At 38.5% G+C, this 27,260-nt stretch overlaps 1 protein-coding gene across 1 annotated transcript; it reads right to left on the bottom strand.

The window, feature by feature from the left end:
- Positions 1–333: 333 nt before the first annotated feature.
- BRMS1L (BRMS1 like transcriptional repressor) lies at positions 334–25,160 on the bottom strand. The gene is made up of 10 exons (XM_069858455.1): positions 24,969–25,160; positions 18,244–18,334; positions 14,900–15,027; positions 12,949–13,028; positions 10,249–10,345; positions 9,771–9,854; positions 6,843–6,907; positions 5,367–5,406; positions 4,351–4,477; positions 334–1,861 (listed from the first exon to the last, which is right to left on the bottom strand). The coding sequence occupies exons 1-10, from the start codon at positions 25,102–25,104 to the stop codon at positions 1,738–1,740; spliced, it is 972 nt and encodes a 323-aa protein (XP_069714556.1). The 5' UTR covers positions 25,105–25,160; the 3' UTR covers positions 334–1,737.
- Positions 25,161–27,260: the final 2,100 nt, after the last annotated feature.

Raw genomic sequence — 27,260 nt, 5'->3', positions numbered from 1 at the left:
CAATATAGGAGGAAACAGGAAAGGCATGAACTAAATAGTTTAGGGTGCCCAGCATGCTCTAAATACAAATGATTCCCAGCACATCAATAGCTAAGAGGTTCTTGACAGTGCTTAGAATTTTTTTATAAACACTGCAGAATAGTGCTTCCATATAATATTGAAGAAAAAATGTAAAAACAAACAAATGTATATGTACAAACTCTCAAATTCAAAAGAAAACAAGTGTAAGTCAAAGGTCTTTAAAAAGATTTAGGCCTTCTGAAAACTTCTCTTTAGCATTTGGTACATCAGCAACTCCAACAAGCCTAGAAAACCAAAGAGCAAAACAACATATAAACGTCCACTACCACAGATCATTTATTTATATACTAAGTTAAAAAATACAAATATTTCATTACAAAAAGTTTATCAAACAACTGTATACATACAGGTCATATTGTTAAAAGCCAACATGTCAACTGATATTTCATGTACATTTGATTAATAATGCCATATAATTGTAGAAAAGCATCATTCAGCAGAAACTGATTTGGCATTCGATAAGTAGTTACTACCTTGCACTAGAAGAGACAATTAATATAGGAATAAAACATTTATATGTTACAATAAAAATACTTATTTGCTGTGATCATTTAAAGCAAATGGATGCTTTCTTTCTCCAAGAAGAATCATCATACGTGGAGATTAAAGTGCACATAACCAACGCATTAACAACCCAGTCTATCATTCTAGATGCTCCAAGCACATCACAGTAATGTCAAGGATTTAGGACATTTCTCCGTGGCATGAACAGCAATATTTAAGAGAAATTCAGCTTTCTAAGCTGCAAGAAATAATTCTGGTGTACAATACGACGAAGTAGGGTACAGAAACTTGGAAAACAGCGTTTGGTGAAAAGGTCAGTGTAATTTTGCCCAGATATATAATTTCTGTGGAAATCTTTTCCATTTGAAAAAAAAAAAAAAAAGTATTTCATACAACTGTGGACCAAATGAGCAGAGCATGCAACAGTATTTACATAGCCATCCCCACAGTCGTTCTTCGTGGGCTATACATAACACAGGTTGGAGCTACTTTATGCATAAATTTTGCTGGTAATCAGAGGAAGAAGAAAAAAATCACCAAAAATTTGTTTACTGTAGACAAGGATCGTAAACTAGAAGAGTTCTCCTTAAAAATCTAGCTCAAAATATTGGCTTTCTCATTACAAGCAATACAGTAAACCTTACAATATATAACACAGTCAGTACTACCAGAGCTGTTGAGGGCCTTATTTTAATAAATTGGTCCACTTTGCATGTTACAATCTATTCAAACGCAACAACAGAACAGGCTTAATTTACATCCACAAGAGAAGCGTGAGATGTTCACTGAAAGCGAAGTGAGTTGCTGGTAATTATGGTTATCATTTTTATCACATCAATTGGTCACTAATGGAAAACAAAAATGTCATTTTTTTCTTTTCTTTTTTTTTCCGTTTTACAGGTATGAGAAGTTCTGAGCCATTATACTTGAAGGGCATACTTCATATCTTAGGCACTGGACCCATTTAGAGGTAAAACATCATCTTTAGGTTTTAGAAGGCCATCCATATGAAGTTTACATACAGCAATACAAATACACATCAGATACTGCTGTAAATTTATAAGGAATACAAAATGCTATTAAATACAATTTTCATTCCATGGCACATCAAGCATGGCAATACAACTTTGTTTCTTATCTGGTTAGCAACGGTCAGTTGTGGTTATGCTTTATTGAATATTTTCCTTTCTGTAGCTGAGAAATATACAGCTTGGACTTGCTTCCATCCGGTCTTTTAAACCAAACTTCATCATGGTTAATTGTTGTAATTATGGCACTACAGAAAACGAGGGAAGAGTCAGGGGAAGAAAAACCAAGAAGAATTTAGAAAACTTACAAGCTAATAAATAACCTAAAAACTGCAGTTGTATTTCTGTACAGTAAGCAAAAACTTGCATTAGTTGTAAATGCAAGGCCCAAAAGATACTGGCTCCATTGTAGGGATAGTTTTAACAGAATTCTTTGGTAATTGCACGTGACTTTAGCAAAGGTAGTTAATTTTTCAGCCATCTATCATCTACTTTATTCTCCTGTGAGAAAAACCTGAACACATAGAAATACTTTAATTGTTTAAAGTAGTCATCCAGAGAAAACAAAACAACAGAATACCTACAGTTAAAAACCAGATTTGTTGGAAAATATACCCAGAAATGACTGGGAAAAAAAATTAAACAGATTAAATCCCATATATCAAGACCATAAGAAATAAATCCAAAGCCTGATTTACTGAATAATTCTCACAGGAACCCTGCTTTTACGCTTCTTGTGGTAAGCCTTAATACAAACAGTAAACACAACCTCAGCCCTGTACTTTCTAGGAAAAAGAAAAAATTTGAAGTAGAACTGGCATCAAAATAAGGCTCAAAGCCAGAGATTAAAAGAGTTAATGGAAGAAAGATCTATGACATACTGAGTGTGACTAAACTCTCCCCAGAAACTCCTCAGCCTTAAAAGTTGCTGAAATCTGGAAAGGCTGGGAAAATTCCACTGTACACTTGCCCTGCTTAGCATCACCTCTTGGCTTTTATCATACAATGGATATCTAGATCTTTTTTTGGCATAGTATAACCGCTACGTTCTGCAAAACTAATTAAGAAATTTTTAAATTTCCAAAAGAATATGTAGTTTACTAAAATGCTTTCGTGTTTCAGCCCTGAACAAACATTAAAATGACCAAAATCTCCTTCCTTTCACCATACACAGGGCAGAAAAGAAAAAGACAGCTTTACATATAGCAGTAGACTACTGCTGTATGAAGTTAAATTTAATTTTCCGCAGTGGCTGTGCATATAGAATGATTTGGCCCATTCAGTAAAAGATACAAGTTTAATTTTAAATACTATTTTAAATATATCCATATTTTAGAATTGACAAATATTATCCACACAGAGAAAATACATTCAACCAAATTTGCACTGCAATATTTAGATGGTTCCCAGGTAGAACCTTTGTTAAGAGACGGAAATCCCATAAGAAAAAAAACATTCCAGCTCTTTTATTTCAGAGTATTAATCAACTGAAAACAAAGATTATTTGAAATGGCATAAGGTAGATCTTCATAATTAAGAATTTTTAGGTGGGCCAACAGATAAAATTATCAAAGGAACAAAATATTGAGTTACTAAAAAAAAAACTTACTCAAAGGCTGTTCAGAAACTTAGTTCAGAGTTTAAATTGTTAGTATGACCCTAATTTGACAACTGTCTCATTACCTTCAGTGAAGTCTAACTATTACTAGCATTGCCACTGCAGATGAGGAAAAGGCTGAGGTATTTAAAGCCTTCTTTGCCTTAGTCTTCAATAGTCAGACCAGTTATCCCCACGGTATTCAGACCCCAGAGCTGGAAGACAGGGACAGAGGGCAGAATAACCCCTCATAAAGCAGAAGGAATGCTACAGGCTTGGGGACAAGCGGCTGGAAAGCTGTCTAGCAGAAAAGGACTTGTGGGTGCTGGTCAGTGTGAGCCAGCAGTGTGCCCAGGTGGCCAACAGTATCCTGGCTTGTATTAGAAACGGTATGGTCACCAAGAGTAGGGAATTGATTGTGCCCCTGTACTCAGCACTGGTGAGGCCACACCTCGAACACTGGGTTCAGTTTTGGGCCCCTCCCTACAAGACAGACAATGAGGTGCTGGAGTGCGTCTAGAGAAGGGCCGTGACGCTGGTGATAGGTCTGAAGCACAAGTCTTATGAGGAATGGCTAAGGGAAATGGAGGTGTTTAATCTGGAGAAAAGAAGCCTAAGGGGAGAGACCTTATCGCCCTGTGCAACTACCTGAAAGGAGGTTGTAGTGAGGTGAATGTTGGTCCCTTCTCCCCCATAACTAGCAAAAGGATAAGAGGAAATGGCCTAAAGTTGCATCAGGGGAGGTTTAGGTTGGATATTAGGAAAAATTTTTTTACTGGAAGAGTGGTCAAGCATTGGAACAGGCTGCCCAGGGAAGTGGTGGAGTGTCCATTATGGAGGTGTTCAAAAAACATGTAGATGTGGCACTTCAGGACATGGTTTATTAGGCATCATGGTGCTGGGCAGATGGTTGGACTTGATGATCTTAGAGGATTTTTTTCAACCATAATGACTCTCTGATTCTATGATTCTGTCAGAAGTCCAGCACTCAACCTTCTTTGATAATGTGCCTTCCAAGGTGAACTAATAAATATTACTGAAGTGGCAGCATTTCCAAAATAAGCCTTATTCTTGAATTCCATCATCCTATCTATTGTTTAACATGAATGTACAGAGTTGCATAAACCAAGTAATCTTTACCTTGTAGGACATTCATCTTTCTTATCAATGCATATTGTCTGTCCACGTCCATACCACTCTCCATCATAATAGAGTCTTCCTTCTTCAGATCTAGCACTATGTAGATGCTTTTCTAATTTGACAGGTGCTAAAATGAATAAAAGTCATTTAATATTGATTCAGCACAAGTCACTTACATGTTTAAATACACTTTCATCAAGTTATTTACATAAGCACACATCTCTTACTATTGGAAGTAGCCTCTCTTAATAATAGTAAGAATGCAAAAAATCAGAAGCAAGATATCATCTTATGTCTGGTCAGATAAATTAAGGTTCTAGCTTCTATCTGAAAATAGAAATATCTTCCCAACAAACTCTATATCTGTTCACAAATCAAGTAATGCAATACAGAGAAGACTTCAAATGGCAGAGCCTGAAATATCTTCATCAGCACATTACCACAAGATGCAAGTAGCAATATATCACTACAGAATTACACCACCTGCTTGCCTCTTCTTCCTTTTCCTCCTTATTCACCACTTCCGAGTACCTGATTTGACCCAGCAGTAATGTGCTTCTCATCCTTGTGCCAAGTATCAGTAACCACTTGTTTTCCACAGCTTTAGCTTTTTTTTTTTTTTTTTCCACAGCTTCTTTAGCTTTTTTTTTTTCAGAGTTGTAGCTTTCAGAGAATGTGAGCATCTTTTAGAAGGCACCCCTAAGGTCCAGATGCTTGTAGTTTCCTGCCTGATCTTGGGTAAATGCCAGCATAGCTTGCTAATATTAATTGGTGTAGAACACTTTAGAAGTCTCTTTTTTTTGTTGAAAATTTTCTATAATTCAGGTGTCAACACAATCACCAGCAACCGAGGTACAAGTATCAGCACTGGAGAGAGTGGAAAGACAAAAGCCACTTCCATCACCCCATCCTCCATCACTATATGAGGGCTAGAGTAAATACGATCTACCTAGATGCAGTTCGCATCATTGCCCACAGCAAGTTGTGTCTTGTGAAACCAGACAGCGTTTACTTACGTTCTGGCTTAACTCTGTGTGGCCCCAGTGTAGCCATCGCCTTGAAACACAAAAGGAAATTAAGACAGTTAGCAAGCAGTCTTTTTCTTAGCTGCCAGCTTTAATTGTGAAGTTACATGCAGCGTGGCTCAGGACATTTATTTTTACAAAAAAAAAATCCCCACAATCAGAACAAGACTAAAATAAAAGATTGTTCAACAGTGACTCAGTAACTAAATAAAACAGCATTTTGAGGGAGCTAAAATCACCTCCTTTAGTAAGTTTTGATTTCAAATAACTCAGAAGATTTTATAAATTAAACACTCAAAACTGCTGTTACGAGATTCTGTCAAGAAAATACAAAATGACATTAACTCATTCTGAAAAACAAAATGCTATATGAACTTAACTCTTTCGACTTATACATTATACTGATAAGCTCACAAATTTTCTCTCACACAAACTCTACATAACAAGCAGTCTTAAAACAGATTTGAAAAACATTTTCAAGACTTCTGGGGGGTTGTCTGTTTACCTGCATTTTGGTTTTTTCAAAATTATTTACAGAGAAGGCAAAATTCTCAGAGGATTCTAGGTCTGTTACTATTGTTTAAGACCATGTTACACCACAGGAAAGAAACTGAGGGAAAGCTGTTTTCTGTCTGTTCCTCTAACAAAACAGGAAAAGGAAAGTTTTCATATAAGCATCACATTTTACTTCTTTAGGAATTATTTACAAGTATAAAGTAGGAAGGAAACAAACTCAAAGCCATTTGCCACCAAGCCTCTGTATTCACATAACTAGTTTGTTATTCCATAAGCTGGGAAGCACTAGGTTACCAGAGAAAATTATCTGACTGCAAGCGTGAGGCAAAGACAGCATTTCATTACAGCAAGTTACTTAAAAAATACGAAAAAAGGCACTCTGCACTTAAAAGTTGGATTTATTTTTTCAAATGTATCAATTGGTCAAAAAAATTCCTCTTCCTGTAAACTCCGACTCTCTTATAATCTGGGAAAAACACAGCACTCACTTTATTTAAAAAGAAAAGGTATAAGCAGAAGTCGAAGCACAGAAAGCTTCATAAAATAAAACATTTACTGTGTGATAAAGTACCATAGGATATACATATTCAAAAAACCTTATATTAAAACAATATCCTATCAAACTATTCTATCATAGTTTCTACCCAATTATGCTACACTATGAAAAAGCAGAGGCTTTAGGCTCACTTTAACATAGAAAATTATGGATTACCTACTGTAGAGAAAACCTCTTTACCACTTTATTGGATTCCTCTGCATGATTTGGGTAGAACCAGAAAAAGTAGCAATAACATAGCTTGAACTGTAATGATTAGCCAACTACTGAAAAAATAAAAAATTGCTTAAGAGTTTTGTTCATGTAACACATTTATGTATTTTCTAAGAGGCAAAAGGACACAAAAAGAATGCAGACAAAAGCCACAGTCACTGGCATCCTTTCTTTCATCTTACCTTCCTTATCGTCGTCCAGTCTTCAAGGATATCAAGGTCTTGTAGCATATAAACTATATAGGGGCGTGGAAAAGTTAGGGAAAACTCCTTTAAACAGCAATAATAAAAATACTGCAATGCTTATAGAAAGATACTTATAGCTCTATTCTGCTCATCTTTCACATAAAGAATAGCAACATGAAGTGAAAACTGAACAAAAATAAATGCATCTTTGAATTATGCAACTTAGAAGTACACTTTAAAAATTATTAAAAGAGATAAGGATTGGTACGTAGAGCTCCAGTGGTCTGAATATCAACATAAGGATGAGATAAACAATTGTGATACAACCATTACATCCTTAATATTTCCAAAAATCATTGTATTTGCAACAGTACAATTAAAACTCACTGCAGTTTCAATACACCGCTGCAAATCAGCACCTACACTACTATCAGCTTTAATAAAATCATTATTTTTGCAGTATTGTGCGCCATTTTTGAGAGAAAAGTTAAAATAAAAAGGCAAGGCCCCTTCCTTGAACTATCAACTGTGAAGTAAAAATTGTGTATTAGAACAATATGTGAACTTCGAAACAGAACTCCATACAGCACAGCTATTCCATCACAAGTCTTCACTTTTCACTTTGATTCTCCCTCTTCTCTGGAAACAAGTTTAGAAAAAGATGCCATGAATGTTTAAAAGATAAAACTTCTAAAATGGGATATGAGAGTTTTAACTTACATTCCATTTGAATTTTTAAGACTTTTTAGCCATTGTCAAATTTGGTTTCCTCTAAACAGCAAGCAAATACAAAGCAATAGCCATTTAATATTTCTAGATATGTGCTTTACAAGGAACTGTACAAACTGGCAAGTTACAACTGTTTTAAAATCATAAGCAAAAAGAGTAAATCATGACTGTAAGAATTTTCAGCCTTATTAATTTCCTGAAATTGCTGGGCTTCAGACCTAAACCTATGTTAATATTTTCTGTTTGGAATGTATTCTAAAATGACCAGGTAGCTCATAACTGACAGAATCTCATGCTATTTTATGGACATCCTGAAGACAAGGAGGCTGACGGCTAACGAAAGTACACTTTCACACAACCTGACACTGAAATTGCTAAAAGGAGTTAAGAAACTAATGGAACCACTTCTACCAGCATTGATTAGCACCATTTGGCTTTTAAGCAATAGTTAAAAAACTTCTCTACTGAACTGAATTTATGACACATCCCAGTAGAAGAACAGCCATTATTAGGCCAAATCAGCCATGTGGGATTTGTTCCAATAAATTAATCAACCTGAAAATCAATCATCCAGTAAATTAATCATCCTGAAACTGTCCCAACAGATTTTGAAAAACTTCCTTCCTACCTTCTCTTCACGTTATAAAACCTTGTGAAAGCAAGATTTTTTGCAGCAGCTTAGCAATACAAAATGGCTTTCATACAATATCAATACTTAGAAGTTGGTTTCTTAGGTAGTTTCCATGATTCTGGCGACTTCTAAGACATCATATCTCTATCGTATAAAAATGTTAGGCTAGGGGTAGGGACAGCGAGAACACTCAGTTTGCAAAGGCATCTCCTTTCTCTGGAGAAAGATGGTACTGTCTCTTCAGTGTTATACCTTAAAAAGTTTCAGCTGCACTGCACGCTTGTCAACAGCTACAAAGTCATCAATGCAGAATTCTTAAATACTATATAAGGTCCAACACAAAAAAATTTAAATAACCATATAACTTGGAAACCAAGAGTGGGAGGGGAGAGACAAAGAGACGATTATAGAACATGTTCTAACTTATCAGAGACAAGGCTCAACTTGACCACTTCACTCAGTACAAGCAGATGTGTTCAAATAGAGACATTTTCTTACCCTCAGTCAGAAAATGTCAGTGTGCAAGAGCAAACTGCTAGTTGACATCGAAGTTCTTGTGAATCTAAAGAAATCTGCAACGGAAGCTTCCCAATTATTGAATGAGGCTTACAGTGAAGACTATGTCTCATGTACGTGTTTTTGAATGGCACAAATGATTTTTGGAAGGCAGAGAAAGCATGAAAAATGACTGGCCAGGCTGCCCAGACACAGGATTTTGCACCAAGACAATGTACCAGTCCATAATGCTTTGACTGTAAAGCAGTTTTTAGCTACCAATAACACAACTGCGCTTGAGCACTCACCCTGTTCTCCAGACCTGGCTCCGTGCGATTTCTGACTCTTCCCTAAAGATCAAATCAGTGCTCAAAGTAACCCAATTTTTTTCAGTAGAAGTTCTGAAAGCAAAAACTATGGAAAAAAAAGATCTGCAGAATTGCTTAGAACTTTGGCAGCACCATACGCAGCTGTGTGTCAACACAGAAAGAAGCTATTTTGAAGGTGGCTTTAGTTAATTTTCTTAATTTATTAAATGAGGAGTTACAGGAAGAGTCTGTTTTTTTGTGCTGGACCTCGTTCTACTCTATGGGAATCCCAAACTCATCCACCTCTTGCAAACAAACCATCTCAATTCTTGGAATTTTAAACTTTAAATCAAAGAAGACCCTAAAGTTTTTAGAATTGTTAAGAAATAATTAATTGAGGTAAAGATGTGCCAGTATGAGAAGCACAGCTATACAGAAGTCAAGTTACAAGTCAAGTTATACTTCGCAAACATAATGCCTAACACTTCTCTGATTTTGCCCTGTGCCCCCCTCCCCCCCCCCCAGCTTTTAGAAATAATCTCTATATGAAGCTAATAGTTAAAAAAGAGAATCTTAACTTCAATTTCATACTGGGACGCATCAACTAGGTTTCTCTAAAAGGAATTAGAGTAAAATTCGCCATGCAAAAATCAATTTTCAGATTCCATTATCATTGCAACTTGTTTATAATAACATGTAATAAGACTAGCTATGAAATAGTGAACATTACTAGAAAGAACAGTGATTTCAGTAAAAGGATATCTGATACAACAACAGGTTTCTTCTTATCTGGACTAAATGGATCTTTCCTTTTCTTCCTGGACTGCAGCTCATCATTCCATAATTCTGAAAAGACATAATAAGGACATGCTATGAATCAGAAACATTTACACATCTAACTGTTTTTACAGCAGAAAACATTGTCCAACAATGAAAAACAACACATTATCTGGCGAGATACTGTTTCTGAAGAGAATGAAGGTGTTACATGATCATGTAGTCATAGATTCATCCTCTCAAAGCACAGAAGGGGTGCTGACAATTACTAGACCAAAGTTTAAGTTTAAATTCAACAGCCCACTCAAAGTCTACAGTTGAATAGCATTCTACTGGATAACCTGAAACTCACCAGACATACTACATGTACAATCAGTAGGTACCAGAAGAGGACAAAAACAAAAACCCAAACACAAAAACACCAAACAAATAAAAAACCCAACATCTTTGAATTTCCATCCACCTGAGGTAATGTCAATGCTATGTCTGTCTTCTTCGAGTCTTCTAATCTTCTCTTCTAGTTCACTTTGTACAGTATCATACAACAGAAGCTTTTCACTCTAAAAAAGCAAGAAATTACACATTCTTACATGACTAAGTTCTATCATCTAAATATATATGACATCAATTTAAAGCTTCCGCAGAAGGAAGGTAAGAGTAGCTTTGGTGAAAATTTTTCAGAAGCCATAAAGCATATGACATTTCCCTCTATCCACTTTCTTAACATGAGATCCTAGCTCCTTAAAGAAAGCATGTTCACTTGGCATAAGTGTAAATACAGCTATCAAATATCAGTACTAAGAATAACCAAGTATAAAAAAAAGCACCTCCAGAATAAGTACTTTCTATTTTGAAATAAATAGAGTATTTTCCTTTTTGATAGCAGAGACTTATTCACAATGAACAACTGTAAAGTAGTAAACTCTGCCATCTTTCATAACAGAGCAGAAAATCTGATGTTTTCACAGAAAGTCTTTTTTTAAGCTGTCTCCAGTGTTAACAAAGCTGCAGTCATTTATAGAGAATTATCATCTGTTACCACAGTATTTATAATTGTCTATTTATATGGATCTGAAAAATACCTTCCCACAGAAGAATTTATTCAGTTCATAAAATAATCTAGCTAATTGTGAAGGAAAATTGCTTATCTTAAAACTGTGAGGACCACTTTTAAACCACTGTTTTATAAAAGTCAGCTTGTTGGTCCTTTTAAAGGATAATTTATGATCCAAACATGAACATAATGCCTTCATGTTAAGTACATCATTAATATTTTTTATATACAAACAAAAACATACACTGATGTGAACTTTCTACAGCATTTTGTGCAGCCTACACTTTCTTCCATCTCTAAACGTTCCAGAATGAGAAATTCAACTTTGTACTAAACTCCTCCCAATTATAGTCCACCATATCAGACTGATACCAAAAAAGCTGTACAGATCAGCTACCCTTTAAAAGACAGAATGGAAAAACACTGAACTCTATAAACCAGTGATTTGAAATTAAGCTGAGTAACAAGCCTCATGAAAATAAATTTACTGTTCTTTCATAAACTTGCACAATTCCTAAAACATGATGGCTGACTCTTACTCTGAGCAGTATCTTTGACAACTCTGGAAAAAAAGAGGGCTTGGACTTACTTGGACTTAAAAAAAAGAAAAACACAAACAACCAGCTTCAGCAGCACAAGTCACTGCATCTAGATATCTGATATTATGTCTCTGTCAAAAGATGCAGTCCCAAGACTCAAGTCAGCCAATGTGTGCACCTCAACCACTCCTGCCCATAGCATAACCTGCTAACAGAAACTTACCTTTACAAATGCTCAAGCTAGTATGCTGGAGTGAAGCAAAACAGTGGAGCAGTATACAAAACCAGAGAAACCTGTTCTACTAAACGGCTGTCACGTTTACCATTCCCTTCAACTTACAAAGTATTTAAATTCCAAAGACCTACTTTCACATATTTTTCAATGCATCACTATTAAAAGAAATTTCCTAATGAAACAGAAAAGGCACAAGCCTCTTACATACACCTGAAACGCCAAATGAGTGTTAGCTGTTCTGAGATCATTTTTAAATGAAATAGGCTTGTGTTTAGACATCTGCTGCAAGCACTTCCTGACAAGTAAGTTGCGAAAAGCTGTTACAGGCATCAGAGGCATTCTCGCTGAATGGTTATATTCCACAGGAACAGTGATTCTACAGGTAGCATTGTTGACTTTAAATAGCTTTACCCCAAGAGATCTTTACTGGATGGTGAATGTTTGAATTCTAAAAGTTTCACAATAAAAACATTAACAGTAAAACAAGAGACAAGGACCACCTGAAAGAGGAATAATACAGAGCCAAAGCAAATCATTAAATCAAGGATGAGAAACCCTGCAAGTCTTACAGCACTATCCAACCTCAGGAGTATTCAAGAGGAGGCAAAGGTAGTCAGTAAAGAGTAATTCTTGTTCTTTCCCAAGTCATGAAAAAAATGGAAATTTTTATAGAAGTACATGTGCACATTCTTGCTTTACTGTGGGAGCCATGGTCTTCAGGAAAATGGGAAGTACATTTAAGCAACTGTAGCCAGTGACTGAGGAAGATTATGCTGTAAACCTCAGGATCCAAGCAGCTACGTTACAGCATTAAATATAAACGTACTTGAGTATTTGTACTACCGTATCCATTACTTAGACGTTTGAAAGGGAATGTTTAATTTCAAGAAGAGAAATGTGCTTTTGCTGTTATTGCTTTTGTAATGACAACTACCACTAGCCGTTGAAGACATCTTAAAAAAGACATTATTATTATTGCTAACATTGTTATTGAAACGTAAAGTGGTTTTTGCTAGAATCATAGCATATAATTTAGTTACTATCCTTGGTAATATTTTTATAACAAAGGTAAAAAAAACAACAGTCATGTAGGAATCTATTAATAAGAACTTGTTAAAGAAAAATAAGAAACTTTAGTTACATGTAAAGCCAAACTAAAATAAATCTACTTTTTAGATGCTTCGAACAACCTCTTATGTGGACTTAAATATCACATGAAAATAGCACTAAGATAGCAAATAGCAGCAATAATAAAAACATGCACTAAACTTGAAAAGTATGACATGCAGTAAAGATAGATGAGATTAGCTATTGATGTAAAATAGCTGGCACAACCTCACAGTGTTGTCGAGAGGCTTGAATTTCACATTCATACTTGTTCTTCACAGATTCCAGACAAAGCTCTCTATAGATACCTGTAATCAGACAAAATACAGTAATACTACCTTATCTGATTTCAGAATTCTCTTTTAACACCATCTGCAAGTCCTAAATCATGTACGTACTGGAAAATACAGATATATTGTATTAGGAACAAACAGTGGCTGGCATCTTCTCAGAGTAAAAATAAAAATGAGTAATCCCTTAATTCTGAAGGCTGTTCCATTCTTAGGAATATCCACCTTATGATACAAAGGATACTGCTTCTAAGCATTAGAACCATTTCTTGTACATTTCTGAAGATGTCTCTACTGAACAGACAGCTGAAAAAATCTGGAAGGTATCAGAAATATACTATTTGGCAAGTATAGATAGAACTTGATTTAAAATATTCAATCAACGAGGTCAACACAAAACACTTAAAATTGTTCCAGATTACCATCTAGAGAAGTGAAGTTTACACACACACAGGTGCTGTCTAGCAACTGAAGAACTCCCCAAAACAACTTCCCTTAGAATTTGGTTGATTATAAATTAATACAGTAGATGAGGAACAATACCATTACCAGCAATTTCTCTGAAAAACAAACCACAAAGTATTATATCAATCACCTTTCCTCCATGAAATCATTTTTTATCTAGAATTAAAAATGTTTTTTTCTGACATCTGTATATTGTGCTGGCAGATTTTTTAACGTTTATGTCTGACTGGCATACCCAGGTATACCAATTTACAATCACTGTTTATTTGCCTGAAATCTAGCAGTACAAGTATGAGTACTTTTAGAAGAAACAGTTGTATTCCTTACTTGCTGAAACAGACAAGATCCACATCTTGTGTGAACAGTGCTCAGTACCTTAAAGAGCAGAGGAACACACGTTTCTTTTCTACCACAGATGCTATACCCCTTTTTAGCTAAACTTAGTTTAGCTTTTTTTTCCCACTCCCTCCTCCCCTCTCTCAGGAAGAAGTGGGTGCTTAGGGGGTACCTGCTGGAGCTCAAGTCCTGCTACTACCCACTTCCGTCAAGGGTTTCAAACAGTAAAGGGAAATATGCCTATTCTGCAGTTTCTTGTTTTCTCTGGAATAATTTTATAAATCTCATTCGGTTGAGGACAAAAGGGGAAAAAAAAAATCACACACAATCCTGATTTTTAGTCTCAACTTCAAGGAAACTTGTAGTTCTTAGCCTGGGCTCTTTTTACATTGGACCATGGATCCTCAGTGCCCCTGAAGACAAATCAGGAAAATATTTAATATTCTGCTTATCCATACCTACCTACATGAAAGCACTGACAGGCAGCCACATTTAAAACTGAAAATTAAAAGCCTGGATGAAAATTGCTTTTCTCTCAAACCTTCTGCATGTTCACCAGCAAACATTTCTGCCCAAGTAGGCTACTTTGAACTAGTCAAGTAAAAACCTAGAGACCTTAAAATCCAGAAATTCTGTGTCACCAACTGAGGAAAAGCAAGAAGTAGAAGAGACACAGACTCAAAAACCAGGAGAAACGTGACTGTCTAAGATGATCTGGCAGGCACTTCATGAGATAGCACCTACATATCTCTTCTTTTCAAGAGTGACCAGGGTGCAGACTTGTCTCCAAATCTTCTGACTAATAAAAATTACTAGTTTTTAATTCAGTAATTTTTGTGTTTACTAGACCACTAAATGAAACATAAAAAAGCTGCATTTTTAGTGTGATGTTATCAGGCAACTTATGCAAAGAGGTAAGCAACCTATTCACTCTGACTTTAGAAATATTTTGCATTTAATACCTTGCTACAGTATTTCTAACTTTAAAACACCCTCCTTTAACAGTTCTAAAGAAAAAAAAAGATTGCCCTTAAAACATTTAGCAAGTTTATATTGTTGAAAGAGCAATACTCATTTCACAGACTTACCTGCCACCTTGGTTCGGATTTGCATATTTTCTTGTAAAGCTGCCAATGGTTCTAAATATTCAGGTGCTTTTCCAGCTATGACCTCTTGTAATTTTGCATCCACTTGGCTTAATCTTTCTTTGTAAAGTCTTAAAATAATAGAAATTAAAAAAAAAGAGTATTTTATTTAAAAGTAAACCAAGTTAGAAGAGATATTGTAATAAAGAACTAGCCTGCATCTCTTTGTTAACGCTAAGGAACACCCACTGAAGCAAAGTTAAAACTTGTTACCATTTGAATTTTCCAATACATATGTTCTCTTTGAACAATATTCATCACGTCTATTAAGCTTTTCTGGAAAACAAATGAAGAAAAACAGAAGTGTAGAAAGTAAAGATATAATTAAATATATCTCTAAGGAAGAAGAAAAAAAACTGCACACCTGTTAATAGGACTAAGATGGAGTAGGAGATGGAAGAAGACAAGATGCTGCTACAATACGTAAGAAAAATATGGCTTACATCATGGGAGAGAAAGATAGACATTTTGTGGATAGAGATGCCCATTTGTTTTCCTGTTTACATATCTGCTCCCACTCAACCCTCATTTCATCTCCTCTGAAAATCCACATACTGCATACTATCACAAATATCATGGAATAATATGCAATTGACACATTCCGTTCCTGCTGAGAAACGCAGGAAATGTAATTAAATTATTTTTATTTTTCCTATAACATTCCTACTATAAAAGTTGATAATTTACTGGCAGGCAATGTGAAGGAAACTCCTTGTATTTTGAAGAATTTAATGTAATTTTTATTACAAGCATTTCAATCACAAAAAAGCTCCACTTTTTCTAACTGATAAATATATCACTAAATGGTAGAATAATCAATACAAGCTGCTCTTTCTGTTTTTATTTTTTACCTTGTATCTCACAATCAAAATTTGCAGCATTACAGAAAACATACACAAACTCCACTGCATATGTTAAGAATACATCAGATGTTACCTGTTTACACAGTCTTCTCTTTCAGTCAGGGATGCTGCCATTTCACTTGTTTAAAGGTTAAGTAAAGAATTAGGTAGGAGAAAGTTCATATATACAGATGCATCAAGACTTACTTAAAAAATGCTTCCTGTTCACCCAGCACTGGCCTGCTCATGATTTTAATTTGATGACAAATCCATAGTGTAAGTTTGTGTACCTAACCAAGCAAAAGTCAATGAACACTGCCCTCCTTCTTACCTGCAAACTGTTAGCGTATAATACACTCAATCTTTCCTGCCGCTAATTGCCATAGCCAGCAGATGCTCAAAAGCCAGCTTACTGGGCTCAATTTTCAATAAGCGTGCTATGCACATAGTGGTTGACTTCACAGCTACAACAGAATCACTTATCTAGAACATAAGCACAAATGTGTAGCACACACAAAGAGGTGCATCACTAACATCTAATTACACAGCACCGAGTTCCAGCTATATCAACACCAGCAGTTCAAGATTGGGCGCTGCCAGCACTTGGTACTGTGTAGCAGCTGATGAACTAAAACTGTTTATCCAGTGACTAAATCCATTCTTTACGCATACTTTTCTTCTTTCCAAATTTTACCACCTCCCTGCTCATGGCTGCTCCTCCATATAGTCCTCCTTCCATCATTCTATTGCTCCTTTCCCACTACTCCCACTGTCACAGTTCTCCCAGTTCCTACAATCCCCCCAGTCTCTCGAATAACCAGTTTCTACACAGTGTAGGAATCAGTGATAGCAAGGTAGACCTGTTCGATACTTCTTTGACTTGGGGTCCTTGAACTGACCTTGGGTTGTAAGAGCGGGGAAACTGAACAAAGAGGTGAACATCAGAGATGCAAATCAGGCTGGAGACAGCACTTGGGGGCAACATGTGGGGTTTTGGAAGTCAACCAACCAAATGTTGATGCTGGTGATTGCAAGCGCATGGACAATAGGCCTGGGCCAATCAGTATGCTATGGGAAGCGCATGGACAGGTGAGCAAAGGTATATAAACCTGTAAGTTCCAACAACAAAGGTCTCCGCTTTGCATCTATCTGGAGTCTGTCTCGTCGTTTCATTCCCGCAACACAGAACCTTCCTTGACATTTTCCACAGCCTTACCACATCCCTCTGAACTACTCTGCTTCTAACCCCCAAGACCAACTTCCTTCATATTCACTCCTTAAAGGTTTGTTTCCACAAATTGTTTTCAGTCATCCAAGCTGTCCAACAGATGGAAGAAGAATATGATTGAATGCAAAAGCTGGCAGTTCTCCAAATGCCAAGCCAGTCAGTACTGACTGGCTCCAATACTCATCACTTGGCACCATTTCCCAGGTTGCTCCATGCTCAGCACAAAGAAGAGCAAACCAAACAGTTTTCTCTAGACACTGCAACAAGAAATTGCTTGTTGGGCAATTCTTCCAGACCCTATCAGACAGGCCTCATAGTGTCCTGTAACACAAAGCAAGTTGGATGTCTCAGTCCTCTAGCAGAAAGAACCATCTTGCAATACAAACATGCATCTGGAATGTATCAAGAGCTGACCAGATTTTCAATTAAAATGCATATTCCCAAGAACAGACAAGGTCTCCTCAAAGTTTCACTTGTCAGGTACCTGATTAGGCTAGCTGCCAAATTATCATCAATTTAAACTGGAACAGATGCATCTAGCTTGTCTAGGCACATCTAAAAAAAACAAACTCAAAATACATACAAAGACTGCCTCTAATAAAAATTACATTCACTTCTGAATAACTGTGGCTATTAATTTCATCTCTTCTGTTATACTTACTAGGTCTTTACTACTGATGTAGCTGTTATGGCAAACTGCAGACAAAGAGCTAACAGTGTTTTCATTTTTAAGTACTGGTAACTGGTTTGCCATAACCACAAGAAACTTTCATTGGTAACAACCAAATTGGTAAAACTGCTAGAGTGATAACCTGCAAAATAACTCCTGATCTCTTACTTAGGAAAGATGATTATAGGGTGTGTGCCACATATACAAAAGGATGAAAATGATCTCGAATAAATAAATATAAAAAAAAACAAAGAAAACCACAAATTTCCCTAAAATCACAGTTCCTTGGTTTTACTAAGAATTTTGATGCAATAGACCCACACCAGCCCTTCACAGTAACAACACTTCAAAATCAGAAAATAAATACATAAATAAACACCTAGAGGTATTCTAGAGCAACAATCTGCAAATAATTTCAGAACTCCCAATCCTTATTCTTCTCTAAAAGAAGCATCCACATATATAAAAGACAAGAAACACCAGCTGCACAAATATTCTCATGAAATGTATCTTCAAATTAGGCACTTAAAAACAGTAAAATACTCACTGGTCTTTAAGGTCTGTAAATTGCTTTTCAAGATTGGACATTTCATCTAAACACTCCATTCTTCTTCTTTCACAGTCCTCATCATCCATTTCTAAGAATAAAAAAAAAGTAATTTATTTTTAACAATGTGATGTATAAGCAAATAAACCAGATAAACTCTAGTGAATTTGAAGGAAGGCTGAATTTTAGCCATGAACAGATTATCCATGATAGCATTTTATAGCAAAATACAATAAATCACTCACCATAGAAGCTATAAAGTACAAAACTTAGATCTAATTCTAGAAGAAACCCCATAAACCACAATTTTTCTTCCTCAAAAACAGAAACATCATCACTGTAACACTTCAAGAGGTTAAATTTCAGGACTGATAACACAATGTGTACCTAACAACATGTGAAACAGTATAACTAAACATTGTATATCACACCAGATGAAAGGCATCATTAAGCACAAATAGTTATTAGCCCCCACTGAAAACTCAAATGTATTTTAAGGTACTTAGTATGAGCAAAAGCCATCCCCGGAAAGGAGGCATAGTTCAATGTCATATATTCATCATATATTCATCATATAGAAGGTTTTGTTTCATTAATATCCATTTTCTAATAAAGCAACACTTGGTTTTGAAAACAGGTTTAATCCTGTTCAATTGAGAGAGTTCTTTGAAGCTGAAATATTAATACAGAAAAATCTGTAGTTCATTTTAATGACTATTTAAAATGACTGCATTTCTAAAATATCTTTCCACCATTTTTAAAAAATTTATATTCCTGATTTTTTTTAAATTTATCTAATGAACTTAACTACAAAGTAAAATAAATGTCCACTTTTTGGTCAAAAATTTTGCCACTTGCCACAGAGACATCTGAGGTTACCAATCATCAGTTGTTACCTCCACTGTCTTCTCTTAGGCTAGACAACAGAAAATCCAAGCTACAAAATTCTTGAATCCTTCCCACTCTTCCCAGAAGAAAAAAAAAAAAAGTCTTCCTGAAACCATATTTATAAGCTAGAGATGCCCTGAAACTGCTTTATAGCAGCAGCATCTCTAGGAATCAGCTTCTACAGTTAATGCAAAACTGACCGATTAACAACTAGTAGGCAAAGACATGCAGAAGAAGGGATGGCCACGCAGTCAGGAACTGGGGCTGACGTGGTGTAAACAGGCCAGGTGTCTCAGAGAAGTGGCTGTCCTAAGAAGGCCTTATCCATCTAAGCAGTTACTCTGCCAAGAAAAATCCAAACTCCTGACAGGCAAAGTAGGATTTTGAACCATGAGAGTCAGCCTGGGCCCATTCTTCAAGACCATCAACAACCCTGAGCCTTTTGCTTCTTCCTCACTCACATTTTTCCAACAGACATTTATCTGCTTTATGCTGTCTCCCACACCAACTACAGAAAGCAGCATGCAAGTCTTCATCCTTAATTGTTCTCCAAGAGTAACACAATTTGGAAAGGTGATGAGGTGCAAGGAGCAGCTTCAGGGCCAGCATAGCAAGTCTCTGACCTCAAAGAATCTGAATAACCGAGATCTTCCACTCAAACCTCTCAATGCATGAAGTCTTATGTGCACACGTTCTTCCTGAAATCACCACAAGCTTTCAAGGCTAAAATTCATACTGGCGCTCTCTGTCTCGATATGAAAACTAGCACGCAACGGAGCAGTACTAATCCATATTACAATAGCAGATAAAAGCCCATCTGAAAGACCTACTGCAGTTCATCACACTACAGTTAGTACAAGCAAAAAAGACAGCCCGTACAAAATTTTTAACACATAGTATAGCATGAAACATTTGAAAACTAAGTGAGAAAATTTAAAGACAAAACTTAAAAAAAAAAAAAATATTGAATGTGTAGTGCACTGGGGAGGTTGGGGGAAGAGCATTTCAGGCTGTTAAGAGAGACGAAAAAAATCCTGTAAGGCAGATCCTGAATCCCAGAATAAGGCTGAAAAATCAGATTAAAGACCAAAATTTTATTTGGGTGTCTGATGTAATAATCGAGCCACAACTGATTGGGTAATTTTCAACTTGGCCAGGTTTAAGAAATGTGGCAGTCATATTACTCAAAGAGTTGTCTAAATCATTTAGATGTTATGAAAATAAAGCTGCTTTAAAATTTCAAGGCACCTCCCTGTCACTCTGATGGGAGCAAGCACTGGGACACTGATATTTCTCTGACTTTATTCACCAAGTCTAATACATGTTTCAGATGCATTCAGCTATGCTTTTGGTTCTAAGCACGTTCTAGTAAGAAATTCACAAAGCAACTTTTCCTTAACTTAATGTAGACTTTAATGTTTGTGTATGGTTAGGGACTACAAATCAAAGAATACAGATTTGAAACGTAACCCTGGCTGAGGATCAGTGAAACACTGCTGAAGGGGAAGGGGACTGCATCTTACATTTTTAACTTCCATAGGAAGGCAACATCGAAGTGCACAGCAGACTGATACTGAAATAACACACAGTTGTCTCCCATCTTCCTGCAGCTACATATACACTGAAAATTCTTTGACTTTCTGCCTAGAAGTCTACATTCTACCTATAACAAAGAATGAACAGCAATTCACATGCTAAGTCACTCTTTAATTGTTTCACATTTGTTCCGTCTGTTAACAGTTTCCAGTAAAACTCATAAAATAAAAATATTTTCAAAGTCCTGAAATACCTTTGATTTCCCGATTACAGAACTTCTTAAGCAATGACCTTAAGCAACATTCAGGCTGGTGAACATGCAGTACTAAAAAAGCAAGAGCTTTTATGATCAAATCTCATGGATGTTCAGTTTAAAATTTACATCACTGGAGGCAGAAGATCTCTCATTGCATATTAAAACACTGGCTAATAGGCCCATCCCATCTCAACACTTCAGATTTCCCAAGTAGTCAGAATATTTTTAAAACATTTTAAAATCACAGTCATTCTTTTCCTACAATAGTCAAGTAGTTCAACTCAGTAACTAGGACAGCCTGGTTTAAACACAAAAAAACCCAACCTATAGTACTTAAAATGTAACAGCACCTAAAATTGTTATTTTTAATAAGCTGTGGCCCATATAATGTGCTCTAAAAAATGGCCAAATTCTCACCTGGGATGGTAAGCCTAACCTGTGGCTTTTTTAATTCATCCATAACACTACAACTACAACAACAATTCTACAACCTGGTCAATAAAAACCTCTATACTTAAGACATAATGTCAAAAGGAACAAGATGGAAACAGTGCCAGCTCTCAAGGGCAAGTTATGCTGCTTGTAACCATGTGCTCTATATCCTCAGGCATCTACTGGAAAAAAAAAAGTCTGAAAACAAGTAAAGCAAATAACAGTTTTAACAAAAAATATTTTTCCTTATTATTACTAGTTTTACTTAAGACTTATTTCTTGTAGCGCTAACCATCTTATGTCTGTAGGAGCAATATGCTTCCATTGAGTAAGTTCATATTTGTCAAGACAGTAAGAAAAGCATGTAATTTCCCATAATCATCACTTCTTAAGTGCTCCCTTAAAAGCATCTCTCTGTGGAATGCGATAGAAATTATCTGAAGAGCTTCTTGCATTGCTTTAAAGAAACAATCACAGACTACACTCACTTAAAACATAATTCCTTCTTCCTCCCCTCTATTCCCAGAAGAAACCAAGACAAAGGCAGACAACAGAATTATTTGCTTTCCATTAAAAAAAAATCAACCAAATTGTCTTTGAGGACATGTGAACTTCAAAGTTTGCTTAAAAATATCAATTAACAAAACTATAAACAGGAACAAAGGCAAGTTTTGAAAACCAGCAAACTTCAAAGCTGGAACTAACAGAGATAATTCTTTATTCACCAAAGCCAGAGAGCTGGAGGTGAGAAAGTGTTAAGCTTACATCTGTTATACCAAGCTCTCTTTCTCACACAGAAGACGATATTTTTTTAGACATATAAATCAGCTAGAATAAGAAATGAAGAAAAGGCATTACGAGACAGCATCTAGCTAAGTAAGTAGTGATTATTTTTGCAGTGCTGCTCCTGGACCTTCTCAAGGAGTCCCTCACAATCCTATGTCTCAACCACCTACTGCCCAGTAAATGTATTGTATATTCCTCCTTTACACTCTCTCTGTTTTCCCCCTGAAATATGTATAGCAGAACTCGAAAAACAGTTCACATTCAGGAAGGAAGTGCTGTCTCCATGAATTTCTTATGCAAAACTAAGTATTCACTTTTTTAGTCCATGTACAATTCTAATAATAGAAGGGCTGAGGCATACTTTTCTAAGTCACATCTCAAAAGAACAGAGCAGGCTGCTGTGCAAACAGGGGCATAATCAAATATGCTTAAAACATGATTACCTCCAGCTGCTTGCAGTGGTACCCTCACTCAAGTTCACTTTCCTTCCAGCATAACCACTAGCACGCATGGATGCTGCTTAGATGTTTCATCAAAACAGCCCAACACAATTTAAGCACATTCTTCTGGCCCTGTTTTTCAACTGGATCACTTTGACAGAAAGCTGATCAGCTTTCCTCAGTAGCAGATCTGTAATTTTATTAATAAACTCTTCACTCATAAAACTGTTTATAATAGCTGCGTGTGCATTCAACTTTCAGAATACCCTAGCTTTGAAGCCAGTCCCATGACCGGTCCACCTTACAATCCTGGGTCAGTTCTCACCAGTTTTGGTGAACACAAACCAAGTTCTTTTCCTATCACATTAAACCCAAAGTTTCACTCCAGGTATGTGTCGAATGTGTTCCAGCATCTGGGGAGAACACAAGGGTTTGAAACAATGACTTGTCCTTCAGGCAGTTTCCAACCAAACATATTCAGTTCAGGCTATATAATCTGAAATAAAATTTAACTAATTTGGAAATGTAGAGGCCTCAGCACTATCTACTAGAAACTACTTATTTTCTATTCTTAATTTGCCAAATCAGTTGCTAATACAGGCAAAACCAAAATCACTACGTTCTTAATAATTTTGCTGACTTTGTCAAGTCCATACCTGGATGCGCTCCACAGGTCACCAATTGAAGGTATCTCCAGTGTAGCACTACACTAGATAAGAAAACAAAGATCTTCCCTCACATGAGGAAACAGCCCAGAAGTAAAGAACTCGATGCTCCACAAGATGTCTTGTCTAAACCCACTCAAATCATTAGTCCCAAATTCACAAAAAAAAACTTAGGTAGTGTCCAGTTATCTTATTTAAATTGGAGATGTTTACATATTCCCATAAAGCTGTAATTTATGCCTTCTGCTGCTATTGAGCTGCAGTCAATCTAAGCACTGGTTTACACAGTCCCCAGTGCCTCCCATTTACATATCAGACTCTTCAAAGATGTTTTCACTAGCTACCTTTTTAAAGGGTTATTTTTCTGACAGCTGAGAATACAAAGGGCCAGCAAGCACTGAAGACAGGGCAGGGAAGCACAACACACACGGAAGGATGAATAAAGATGAAGGATGAATAAAGATGAGAGGCAGGACAGCAGCAGCCAGACATTCAATCCCGGCAGACAACCATGGACCAGCAGCCTAACTTGTAAAATGAAGTTCCATCAACAAAACATGGCATCTTAAAGGAATGAAAGGATGATGAAGAAGGGGGAAAAAACCCAACTCCAAACCATGGGAAGCTCTGTGTAAACCATAGGCAGATTATCTGGATTTGTGGATTAACCAAGGCCTCTACCGGGGGATCAGCTCTGGTGTAGAGTAAGTATTAACTCAAATCAAGCACTAATAGTATAACTATGCTCTCTCCCAGCCTGGCAGCCACACTCTTCCAGCACTAGCAAAGTTTTCACTCTGCTTCTGCAGAGTGAGCTCAGCTGCCTCTGTACGATACCTGTGGGGCTCCAGCACCTTGCCAGCCCACGCACAGCCCAGACAAGAGTAAGCTCCATGAGTTCATATAGAACCACCACAGCAGCACTCTCCCTGAACTGCATCAGTCAGTGTGAACATAAAAGCCCCAGGACTTAACATTCAAATCTCCCAGAACTTCTGGCACTAAAGATGAAGAATTAACTGTACATTGAGGGCTTTAACACACACAGGAAAAACTATCACAGACCAACACATGTAAAAATATAATTTCACAGCTGCCTAATTTATCTAGTTCACAGTGTCTCACTCCTTCCACTGTGCCACACCCAGCAAACCTACTACAAGTGAATGTGCTAATACAGGCACGGGACATGACCCCAGCAGACCAGTCTAAATCACTTCAGTGCCAGAAACACGTCAGGACCACAGCTAGCACTGAACACAGATACTGGTTTTCAGCTTAGGCTCAAGCTTACTTATGGAGCTGCAGTGACTCCAGAGCAACAGTGTAAGCACCTGATAATCACTACGTTTCCCAGTAAGTGACCACTTTATAATTTACCTTTTGTAATTACAAGGAAAGTTTGAAAAGATAATAACCTTCCTCTAACACAGTGGAAACTGGGCATAGAAAAATTAATCCTTCTAAAACTGGATTTCATCTACTAAAATAATTCAAAATTTACAGTCCAGAGGAAGCTATCAAAAAAAGAAGGGACCTTCAACAGAGCAGAGGCTGAAGTACTTTGCAGAAGAGGCCAAGGGTACTGATAGGGCTTCCCTCAAACACAGGCCTCAAAATATATGGGGGGAGGCGGGGTCACGGCGGGGCGGACACCGGATCGGGGGGCGGGACCGGCCCCCCCGGGGCAGCGGCCGGGCCTGCTGGAGCCCCGCGCGATACCTGAGCTGTCCCCCTCCTCGGACACGGACGAGCTCTCGGTCTCCTCTTCCTCCGAGCTGCTGCCCTCGTTCTCCCCGTAGTCCACCTCCATCTCATCGTGGTTGTTCTCCTTCTTCTCCCGCGAATGGACCGGCATCGCCGCCGCCGAGCCCTGGGACAGCCCTTCCCGCCGCCGCCGCTGGCCCCGCTGCGCAGCCCGGCCCCGCCCCTGCCCTGCGCGCCCGCCCATTGGTCGAGCCTCGCCCCGCCCCTGCCCTGCGCGCCCGCCCATTGGTCGAGCCTCGCCCCGCCCCAGCCCTGCGCGCCCGCCCATTGGCCGAGACTCGCCCCGCCCCAGCTCTTCGCGCCCGCCCATTGGCCGGGCTGCACCCCGCCCGGCGCCCTGCGCGCCCGGCCATTGGCCCAGCCCCACCCGGCGGCTGCCTCGGCCCGCGCGCGAGGCACGCTGGGAATTGTCGTCCGCCGAGCGCGGCGCGGGGCGAGAAGGAGGAGCCGGGCGGGAGCGAGCGAGGGTTTGCCCGCGCCGCCTTCCCTGTGCTGGGGCGCTCACGGGGCTGCTCGTCCCTGGGAGGCTCGAGAGCGGTCAGGCAGGGTTAGGAGCGCCCGCGCCTCCCGCAGGTGGCCCGGGGGTGCGACCGCTCCCTCTCGGCTGCCCGCCTGGCAACCCCGCACCCACGGTGCCGCCCGGGAGCATCGCAGCCTGGCCGGGCATCCATCGCAGCCTTCCCCCTTGGATTCCTCCGGGAGCGGTGCTGTGAACAGCAGCTCCCCACCGGAGCCTGTTTCTTCCCGTTCCGCATTCTACAACGTGCTTTAGATGAAATCGGATTTATCCTCGTCCCCTAAAGCTGACAGCAACCACTGGCAGCACGAGAAGGAACCAATGGACGTGCTGCGATTTGTGCAGAGCTGCGACTGTTCGTTTGGCTTTGATTATCAGTACTTTTCTGTTCATTCGCCAACAGCTGTTAATTGTTCTGCCTAAGATGTACTGAAGACAAGTGATGCTTAGAAGCAAGCTGTCCCCCCGTCCCCTTGCTATGTGGGCTGATTAGCCTCACTTCAGGACACGCACACACAGGAAAGTGGCGGGGATCGTCAAGAGTTGTGACACACACAGCTTGTTGTAGCCTGCAGGTAAACGTGGGCAATGTCTTTAGTGTGAAGGTGTGCTCACAGGCTCAATTCTGAAGGCCAGGCCAGGTGAAGGAGCTACAGAGAAGCACTGTGTCTCAGTGATGTGATGTGCTGCTCCGATGAAGTTAAGGTTGCATTTGCCCAGCAGTAGCAGCAGCTCTTCGTATCAAGAGATCCAGATTTAGTCATCCGCAGTGGGGAAGGATGCTATGATAGGTTATATTGTGAGGCAGTTAACTTCAGAGCTTCCCCATGGACTTCAGCCTCCATAGCAATAGCTGCCCACCACCCTCACAGTAACATTCTACATCAGTCACTTCTCCCACACCTCTCTACATTCAAAGCAACTAATCTCCCAGTACCACCAGCAAGAGGAATGTATGTAGGTCTGCCACCTCCTCTCCAAGAACACAAAGGCAAATATTAACACAAGGATAGCAGTTGAATCAGTGAAAATTTAGACAAAATTAACCACCTGCCATCCTTCACTGTGCAAACTCTATTGTTCTTGTTTCTGTTCTCTCTAGCTTCGGAGCCAACTGGGGGCCCAGTAGAACCTGGCATGCTTTCTCCACACCTATCGCACTTTTTATGATTTTAACTATTGGAAGCACCTATGACTTCTAGAAGAACTGCAGCACACAAGGGAAAGAGTCCTTTCCCAGACCTGCTATGCCGAACACGGTTCCTTCACCTGCCTCCACTCCCAGCTGCAGGCAGCAATGCGGGATACAGGGAATGCGGGATGCTGGCCAGAGTGCTCCAGGCAGGGGGGGCAGATGGGACCCCTGCCCAAGGAGCTGGGGTGGGGGGTGAATGACTCTGCTTATTTAAAAGAACAACAACAACTGTGCGTGTCCTCAGCTTTTCCCTGTCTAGAACCAACTTGCGGGACCCCAAAATTTAACCAAGTGCTGGTTCATATCATTTTAATTAAGTTTGCAGAGACATTTACCAAGAAATGTGCTGTCAGCAGGGATTCCTCCAAGCTAGTCTGGCACAAGTGGTGTCTGATACTCAGACGGCTAAAAAGAATTAGGGGGAGGCCTAAAACAAGAGTTAGCGGTGTCCCCAAAGAAAACTGATAAATTTCACAAACTGGATCTGAAATTTCTCTGAGGAGATCAGTAGGAATTTGACAAAGATAAGCCAGAA

This window comes from Phaenicophaeus curvirostris, chromosome 5 (genome assembly GCF_032191515.1).
Source record: "Phaenicophaeus curvirostris isolate KB17595 chromosome 5, BPBGC_Pcur_1.0, whole genome shotgun sequence".
NCBI classification, from domain to species: domain Eukaryota; kingdom Metazoa; phylum Chordata; class Aves; order Cuculiformes; family Cuculidae; genus Phaenicophaeus; species Phaenicophaeus curvirostris.
The sequence above is the reverse complement of the archived record's forward strand: the minus strand, read 5'-3'. Positions and strand labels throughout refer to the sequence as shown.